Source organism: Pygoscelis adeliae, unplaced genomic scaffold, assembly GCF_000699105.1.
Source record: "Pygoscelis adeliae isolate BGI_AS28 unplaced genomic scaffold, ASM69910v1 Scaffold224, whole genome shotgun sequence".
Taxonomy (NCBI): Eukaryota; Metazoa; Chordata; class Aves; order Sphenisciformes; family Spheniscidae; genus Pygoscelis; species Pygoscelis adeliae.
Window position 1 is genome coordinate 849,761 of NW_008824657.1, and position 9,591 is coordinate 859,351.

Here is a 9,591-nt window from a genome sequence, read left to right on the forward strand (position 1 = left end):
TTTCAACGCAACAGGCAAGAGGGATAATCTTTTATCCCATTTCCAACTCTCTGTGCCATAAAAAAAAAAAGAGCCAAATGGCATCAAATGCCTGGGATTTTCAAAGTTTCTTGCAAACGAGCATTGCCCAACTTTGGTGAATATTTTTTTTTTAGGTTTAGGTGCAAACCTGTGGATGCCTTTTCAAAGTTGATTACTGTGTATTAAATACTCAGCAATACACGGTGAGTGGAGCAACGTCCCACCCTGGCTTCGCTGAAGTCAGCTGGAGTTTCGCCGTATAAGTATTACCTGATGAAGATGCATGTGCCATTGCAGAGCTAATGTGGGGGTGGAATTTAAGTCTTCCAAACACCACTGAGCAAGAAACAGGGGAAAAAAGAAATCCTTCCTTCCCCACTCAACACTCCCTGGGCAAGTCACTTGAGGTCTATGTGTGTGAATCGTTACCACCACCCCAAAAAAGGGATATTAAGAAATCGTCTTCACAGGGTCACAAAGACCCATTTATTGGATGTCCAGACATAACGGCAGGAGGGGAGGTGACAGAAAATAGCTAGAATGCCAGTGCTCTCGTTCCGACACATTCATCTGCACCCAGCGACAAGGTGGCATTAACAACACCCCTCACCTACCTTAGCAAGGTGCTACAAGGAAGTTTGCACAGTGCTTGCTGCACAGTAGTGTTACGGAAAGTCTGATGACTCCCATTTTCTCCAGGGTTTGTTAGAATAGAAAAACCTAGCCCCGAAAAGTCTCTGTCTAGCATTCTGAAAGAGAAACAACAACAACTGTTTTATTTATATATTTAATTTTTAATTAAAAAATAAAGGTTATCTTAATACATCTCTTGCAGCCTTTGGGCAAAATGCACCCTTAACAAGACTTTATGAAACATGATGCACATCTATTCTTGGCACACATCTTAAACAAACGCGAACTTTCTGCAGCAACTTCTTAAATCCATCATTCTCCCAAACCCCTGAAAACATTTAAATGTTCTTTAAAAAAAAACCCTACAAAAATTAGAAGTAGGCCCAAAGCAAAAATCCCAGATCCACGCATCCCAAAGCTTTTGGAGCAGACTCAAATCCAAACCCTCATTTCATTCGAAGTTTTATCCTGGATCACTGCAAATTCACAGACACGGCACCCAAACAACCAAGAGAGACGAAATCTGAACGCTGACCCGGGTATGAATGTCACTTCGGAAGCTTTGACCGTTACACTGGGCCAAAGCAAACCTATGGGTCTGAACTCCTTCCTAAAACTGTTTGAGTTGGGCCCATCCCTAACAGAAATAAGTGCTGGTTACACGATGAAATGGTGCTATCAGAGCTCCCCATTTCTTAGCTGTCCCTGATCTGAGACCAGACCAAGTACTCCATCCATTTGCACTACTTTAAAAGGCAAGGGTAAAGTCAAGCGAACACACTGAACCCTCCAACACAGTCATATCACTACACATTTGCCTCCTGCAGCATGAAAGGAGCCCTGGACTTCTCCTGTACTTGCCATGAGCTGTCTCGGGTTCCTAGACGCGGTTTTCTCTGGAAACACGTTCAGGCCTCCGTCACTAGCTGTGGGAAGGCTTACGCACACCGCCGGAGGGACGGGTCGTCGCCACTCACATGGGATGTCTTTGCTCCACCGTGGCCCATGATGGCTGACTCCCAAAGGCACAAAGTGACCAATCTTTAGACTTTTACACAAGGTCTACATATATATATATATTTATATATATATGTACACGCACACAATTACATACATATTTAAATATATATATACATATATATATATTTGGTTTTGCTTTTTCTCTTTTATCTTTTTTTGCTTTTCTTTTTTCCCCTCTCCCTCCTTGCTTTCCCTTTTAACTTAATGGCGTAGTCTCCTCTGCGGAGGGCTCTGGTATATGTTCTGGAGACTTCTCTGCCTCCAAAGAGACTTCTGGCTTCTCCTCTGTCAATTTAGGCTCCTCGGCGGCTTGAGATCCCTCCAGCTCCTGACTCTGAGCCTGGCTGTTCATTTTCTCTTCTGCTTCGATCTCCTCCGAGGTGGGAATGGAGTTTTTCTTTGGACGGCCTTTGGGCTTTGTTGGAGCTTCCTGTCCACCCTTCAGCACCTGGAGCAAAGAGATGAACCATCAGGATCAATCTGAACTCCACTGCTCTGAGACACCCTTTAGAGAAGGATGAAACTCAGCTTTGACCTCAAAATTAATCCATGACTTGGTCACCATTTCAGCCTCGTAGAAATGCCCTGCATTCACGGAGCGAGCTCACCGTTATCTCATATAAGTAAAATGAAATGCAAACATTACCAGCAAGGAGACCCAAAACTCCGGAGGTGTCTAAGTCAGTTCCTACGGGAGGCCCAAAAGAAACTTATGCACACAGTCCTCAACACTACAGACAGAGAAGATTTTATGCAGAATTCAGTTCCTTTCCTGAGTGTTTGCTTTATTCAAAGCCCAAGTAAGAACAGTCATAAACCTTATACAGGATTTCTTCTGACTGCCTTTCCTCCAGCCTCTTTGGCTTCTGAAATAGCCTTTATTATTTTTTTTGTAACACCCGCATTAAAACACGAGACCCCTCTCATCTCCGTAAAAAGCGGGAGTCAGCAAAATAGGTCTGTTCCTACGTTTAATTCCCTCTCCCTTCACACCATCACTGCAGCAACAAGACACTTCCAACCAAAGATCTGTCTCCAAGCTAATCCCAAATTTATTTAAGTGGCAGTAACTTCTGCAGCTGTCACATACGTTCAAAGATACAGCCTAGAACTGCATCTCCTCTCCCAGATCAGAATACATAAACATCTCCACTGGAGAATGTCACAGCATCATGGTTCCCACCAGGATTTATCAGACAGTTGTCCTTTCTAAAAGCATTTTAACATGAAGCCGAGAATAAGTGAAAGGAAGATATGAAAAGCAAGAATTAATGGTATTAGCTCTCAAAACTGCATTGGTTTCCATGGAGCAATACAGTCTTTTTTGCCTATGCATATAACCAATCCCACAAGCATTAAGATCACAGGAACGCCAAAAATGCAGAGGGAGATATTTTGGTTCTTCCCTCTGTTCTGTTCTAATTTCTTTCATCCCTTTGCCTTGTATACTTCCTGCTGCCTATGGTCCCTCTAGCCCACCACCTATGTCGCAGTATAAACTTCTTTAAAAAAAAAAAAAAAAGTATGTTTCTAAGAAAAGTGATCAAGAATAGAACAAAATCTGGTACAAATAGAGACAGGGTCACTGACACTATGCTCAGCTTCCAAATCTGTTCTTTTGAAATCTGTTTTTAAGGACCATGGAGAAACGGTAACGAACCACTTACCATTTTCTTCCACTTCATCCTACGGTTCTGGTACCACGTCTTCACCTGGAGCTGAGTCAGCCCCAACGACTGGGCTAAGTCAAGCCTGGGAGACAAGACAGACATTGAAATGAGTTGACGGAGGAGGAGAAGAGCTCAGATGCCAGGTGCAGCCTGGCAGCTGTATGTAAGAGCATACAACAGTGGGACCGCCAGAAGAGATGGCTGCTCGTCACTCTAATCTGTTGGTTTGAGAAAAGGTCAGACAAAAGTGGTAAACCACTGTGAATTTAGGATGTAAAGACAGATGCTCTTATGGAAGAAGCAAGAATATTTAGGTGTTTGCAGGCTCTCTGTTCTCTTTTCTCCTCTGTGACCGCTGGACAAATGAGCAAGCCTAGAAATTGCAGAATTCTGCCTGCCCTCTTTGAAACACAAGCCTGCTGTACTCCAGCTGCTGACACTCCACGTTTGTATACATAGCAGGGAGCTACTGGTACACCGCATCCCTGAAAAGCAGGTCTATGGTGTCTGGAAGCAAACACCTAAGAACCAAGACACCCAGCATCAGTCTGCCTTTGAAAGTGCTGCTCTTTGTACCGTATTTCTTCTTCACTACCTACATAATGGGGATAATAATACTTTCTCATTTCTCACGGAGTAGTAGTACATCTAAATCTATTAATTTCTTATGCATTCTGCTATTATAGGCAATTTAGGCTTATAAATGAATTCATTATTTGCGTGTTTAGCTTAAGGGTATATGTGGCAGACAGCCCATAATCCTGATTCATCCTCCACAAATCTCCAACCTGTGCAAGTTCATCTGAAACCATTCATTATTTCTATATTAAAACCCAGGATATGAAGCAAATGCAGCTCAGAGTAACTCTTTATCCTTCCCCACAGGTGACAGCGCCGTGTATCTGGCAGTGTCGTAATGGAGCTACACAACAGACGGAGTTGGAAATCCTCAACAACGCTGGGCAAGTGCCCCACAGAGTCACACGAGTCCTGCAGTTGGGACAGCTCAAACTCAGAGTCACCTTCCGAGGTGTTCTGGATTGTGTGAACTTTTTGGAAAATACTTCCCCGCCCTTGGATGGGGAAACACGTTTGTCAAGGCCAAGTTTTTCATAATAAAACTTTTGTTTCAGCTGGGCTCCTAGGGCAGTCAGACTCACTCTTACATTTACAAACACCTACATACCGCACACCAGCTCTCTGTGCTCAAACGCACACTCATGGATTCATGCTTTTCCCCTGCTTCGGCTTCACTCGTAGACCTACAGGCTTGGGTTTGCCAGCTGCCTATGCCTCTACATAATGTCTGCGAGATACCCCGTTGACTTAAAGATACTATCACTGTTATTTGAGAAGCAGAATCTAGCAGAGGCATTATCCCATCGCACTGCACTCCCTTACTACTAATAAACCAGGTGCTTCAGTTGCCCTCCAAGCGGTACAATCTTGTGTCCAGGCCAAAAGCTGCAGGAGTGAATGCAACCCACTGCTTCACCATCACGTTTCCAGCCATGAGTTGACAGAGAGAAACACTGCCTGACTAACTCTTGCCTTAGTGCACATGTCTTATCACACTTTGATTACCTGCAACCATCTCTTGCCACACACATTAGCGTAACCAGCATTGCCTAGAAACCTGAGGAAACAAACAGAGGGGAAGTGGTACACGGACAGGAATTGCTCATCAGCCTCAAACATGTACAAAGCCAAGGAACAGTCATACCATAAAATTAATTAACAGCCTCGAGTGCTTCATCAACGGTGTCAGCCATCTGGTTATGTGAAGCTGTGAGGAGTCAGTACGGGAGCATTAGGAACTCTGAAACAGTATGAGACAGCCTGGCCGTGCCCATGAAATTTGGTCTAGCTGCGATCCTTGGCTTTGGTGACAGGCAGTATGAGCGGAGAATGCTGATCTTCAAAACCAATTTAAATATTGGGACACTGCCATCTGTGGAGTTCAAGGTCTGGTGTACCTTTCAAACCCTCGCTAGGTTGACAAACTTAATAGGAATTGGACAGGTCTTTTTCCTGTAATCTAAATTTGCAGAGTAGGATTCAAAGCCTTTAAAAAAAGATAAAACCTCTCCTTCGTTTAGTTTGTCCATTTGGTACCAAGTAGTCCCTAAGAACTTGCCTTTTCCTTCACAAAGACAAGGAAGGTACTTGCCTGTGCCTTCACAGGGGCAAGGTAGCCTTCAACTCTGTGCAACCTTCTGTTTTCAAGCTGATGGAAAGGCCACCCCCTTCTCATTGAATTGCTACCCAAGTTTGCCAGATGAAAGCTAGTTCAGCAGCCAGCTGAAGCTACAGCCAACCTCTCAGCTGCCATGGAGAGACAGCCATCCAGCACCAGATCCCAGGAGGGGACAGGCTCCACCTTTTTTTCAAGTGTGCAGCAGGAACGGGAAAGACAGAGAGCCTTCTGCTCTGTACCTCGCCTATCTGAGCCCAGATGCCTGCTAGAAAGCACATATATCACCGCGTGGCATTTCCATCGATACAGTCTCTTCGTGTCACCTTTGATCCCAGGAAAAGTTAGTCTTGAAATTGAATCTGGTCATCTGCCCATGTCCTTGGCCAGTGGCAGAGGCATCCCAGCGGAGCTAGAAGGCAGCACACTACAGCCAGGGAGCGTTCGGTGTAGGATCAGCTGAAGAGGGCTAGAGCAGCCCTTTTGCTCATTCCTTTTCCTAGTGTAAGAGACTGACCTACCTGTCAGGGGTAGACAGATACTTCTGCTTCTGGAATTTCTTCTCCAAGCCCATCAGCTGGAGCTCTGTGAAGATGGTCCTGCTCCGGCGTGGCTTTTTTAACCGAGGTGCGGGCTGCTCTGCCTCCGACTCGCTGCTGGCATGGGTCTCACTGGCAGGTGTCTCTGAGCTCGCAGTCCCCGAGGAGGGCTGGGCTGGCAGCACACGGGAGCTGGTGGCAGCTGGGATGAGGTGAGGGACCACGGAGGGCTGCCTGGTGATGACGGAGATGAGAGGATATGCCCTCAGAGAAGGGGACCCTGGCAGAGAAGGAAGCAGAGGTGGATAAAGGCCAGTTCAGTGGCAATATGGTTAAGTAATGGGAGCACTGGAGAGAGTACGGAGAGAGGAACACCTTCCCTGGCTCTGCCATTCACTTGTTAAATGACCACAAGGAAGTCAGTTTCCGTCTCTGGACCTGCTCCTTCTCCCAAACTGCACATGTTTAGCTTTCCTTGGGCTGGGAGTCTTGGTGTGCGTTTCCCTAGCACAGGGAAAGGAGGGCCTGTGTTTCCATTGCCTTTTTTTTTTTTTTTTAAGGAGCTATTATAATATACACCATTGAAGTCATCTGTCTAATTACCACAAGAGATTAAACTTGGCAAACGATGAAATCTGTCCCTATCCATGCAACTCTGCTTCTCCACGGACAGTAGGACAGGCTTCACTTGAGATAGTTACCTAATCTTTACAGGCGACAGACCTACACCTTTACAGGCGACAGACCTACACCTTTACAGGCGACAGACAATGCAGTTCAAGTCACAATTCATCTCGTCCTCTAGTAGGTAACTGAAAGAGTCAGATGAATCACACTTTCATCCTCCACTGTCTATGCTGTCCCCGTTGACTATACAGGCAGATGAGGATGAATAGATTGGAAGCAGAGTTCTTCACCAACTCTTAGCTCTACATCTTATGCCAACCAGTTGATACCAGCCCTAAAAAAACCCACACAGTTCTGCTCCAATCCTTTCAGGTCAGGGCCAGTCAGGGATGACAAATCTAAACATTCCCAAACACTAGAGGAAGTTCTGATTCACATCAGACCTTCTGAATTTACGGCTATAGACAGATTTCTGCTCAGCCTTAGCCCCAGGAAATCAAATGTTCCTTTAAAATTCGGGCAGGGAAATGGGGCCACGTATGGGAAACGCACACTCATTGCAAGACAGCACTCTACAACTTTGCAACCTACCTGCACAAGGTTGGGCAAGTCACTTTCTTGCTCCGTACCTCAGTTTACCTCATATGCAAAATGGAAACAACCCTTCTTACCTACTTCACTGGTGGTAAAACGGATAAAAGTTTACTGTACACAAAGTATTCTGAGATCTTCAGATAAATGGTACTGTGAAAAGGAACATATTACAGCAGCAGGCCTGATTGTGAAACTCTGGATATGAATCACCACTAATGATCTATAGACCTCAATGAGTCTATTTCGGTAAGTCGTCACAGTGGAAGAAAGGAGTTGCCAGCCTGGCCTGCTGATGACCTGTATTCCTTACCCTCCTCCCCTGAGTGAAGGGCTGTGATCGCATAAATCAGGACCCAGGTAAGCTGCAGCGCACAGGGTACATCAAAGAATCGCGCAGCTTGTTGATCGTCGCTTCTCTCTACAACCACTGCAAGTTGTGCAAAATCCAGCCACTTACAAAGCAAGCTGGGAAAACTATTGCCAAAACACTGTAAATCCCAACAGACGGGGATTTAATCAAGACTGTGACTACAGACTGGGGTTTACGCAGACTGGGACTTAAGCCTTGCTTTCTCCTCCACATCTCTGCAACACTAAAAATCAAAATATTTCCATTACATTTAAATTATTCCACTTAAACCACCAAGGAAGTACTTGAGAGATGAGATCAGAATTGCTAAGCCAAGCTTTAGCTTGTGTAAAGCGTTATCTGCCTTTTCTTTCTGTGGATTTTTTTCAGCTGAAGACCGTGCTGATCTACAGCATCACCAAGTAACCTGGCAGAAATTCTGCCTTGATTTACACCCTCGGTGGCTGTCCAAAGATCATAAATTAGGATAGAGCGCGCTGTCCTTTGCTTTACACTACTAATTCTGCCCTCACTGATATTTACACACCCACCGACACCAGCCAGCTACACAGAAGGTAAAACAGATCCTGCTCCCGTCGTCTGTATCCTCCTCGCCAGTACCCACTACAGTTAGTTTCTGCCATCGCGGGATAGCAAAGGCAATGCCGACCCACCAATGGAACAGACGACTTCCTCTGTTTCAGCCAAATTTGCCGAAAAGAATCAGCCCCTCTTCCCTTCTTGAAGGGCACCTCCATCGCAAGAGTCCTGTGCAGGAACCCTGAAGCCACCTCCACCGTAAGAGATGTTCCTGGGTGAGCGATGAGGTGTGTCGATGGTCTGCATCTGGCAGCAGTCCTGGGACTTAGCCCTTCCGCGCTGCTGCTCTTCTGCATTACTGCTCTCGTTCACAGAGGCTCTAAGAGAAGAGACTTCACGGACCCCACTTCCAACCTGCTCTGAATAAGGAGACGGAAAACGGATGCCCTTGCTTACACACCACGAAGGAGCGGATCCGGTCTTATTATACACCTTTATCCTGCTGTTAGGGGGTCCTGGTTCAAACCTTCCCATCACACACCTCCTGCTCCCCTGCAGGTTCGTCCTCCCAGCCTTATTTCAGAGCCTGAAACCCCATTCCTGTCCTTGCACATGGGTGGCTTTTGGCACCAGATCACTGGTTAATGGATACTTTTACCCTTCTACCCCTGTATATTTCCAGCAGGGCTCTCCATAAACCACAAGATTGCTAAGGAGTAATAAATCACCAGAGCTCAGAAACCCCTGCAAGGCTCCAAGTGACTGAAACCTCTGGACAAAAGCATTTTTACAAGAAACTCTCTTCAAGGGAGGTCAGCAAAAGGTATTTGATATCAGAGCAATCAGGGATATTTGCTTTCCCGTATGGCATGGTAGCAGCACGTGGGACTGCTTGGAGTGGGGGAGGCTAGCTACAATGGTCCCAGAGCTTAAGATCTGCCTCCACCATACAGAGGAAAGTCTCTTCAGGCTATTTTTCTAATAATCAGGTAGGATCAGGAGTAAAAGAACTGCTTTCCTCCTTCCGAGATCAGCAGCGAGAACTTGGCTATTTTTGCAGCGTAAAACAGTGGTTGGTTATTACAGAAGCAGATGACATTGGAGCTGTTCAGGTCCACGTTTTCAAGTGCTGAGCACCTGAATGAGAGGATACTTTTTCCAAAATGTTCAGCAGCCAGCAGCTGTGACCTGGCCAAATGCTCAGAAAAGCTCAGCACATGCTTATTTTTGGTGCCCACGTCAGGACACGTATTTACTTACGGCACTTCTGAAACCGCTGTTCTACTTCTGTGCAAGTAGTGGTTTGCAACTGCTGAGTTGCTTCGAGCTCCAGGTGGTGAACAGATTTGTGAGGCTGTTGACACCAAGTATCTTACAGTTGTTTATCATTTGTGCTCATAAGAG

At 45.8% G+C, this 9,591-nt stretch overlaps 1 protein-coding gene across 1 annotated transcript; it reads right to left on the reverse strand.

The window, feature by feature from the left end:
* Nucleotides 1-1,846: 1,846 nt before the first annotated feature.
* BARX2 (BARX homeobox 2) lies at nt 1,847-8,291 on the reverse strand. Its single transcript, XM_009322607.1, has 5 exons — nt 8,199-8,291; nt 7,609-7,786; nt 6,060-6,357; nt 3,342-3,426; nt 1,847-2,122 (listed from the first exon to the last, which is right to left on the reverse strand). The coding sequence occupies exons 1-5, from the start codon at nt 8,289-8,291 to the stop codon at nt 1,871-1,873; spliced, it is 906 nt and encodes a 301-aa protein (XP_009320882.1). The 3' UTR covers nt 1,847-1,870.
* Between the last annotated feature and the right edge of the window lie 1,300 nt (nt 8,292-9,591).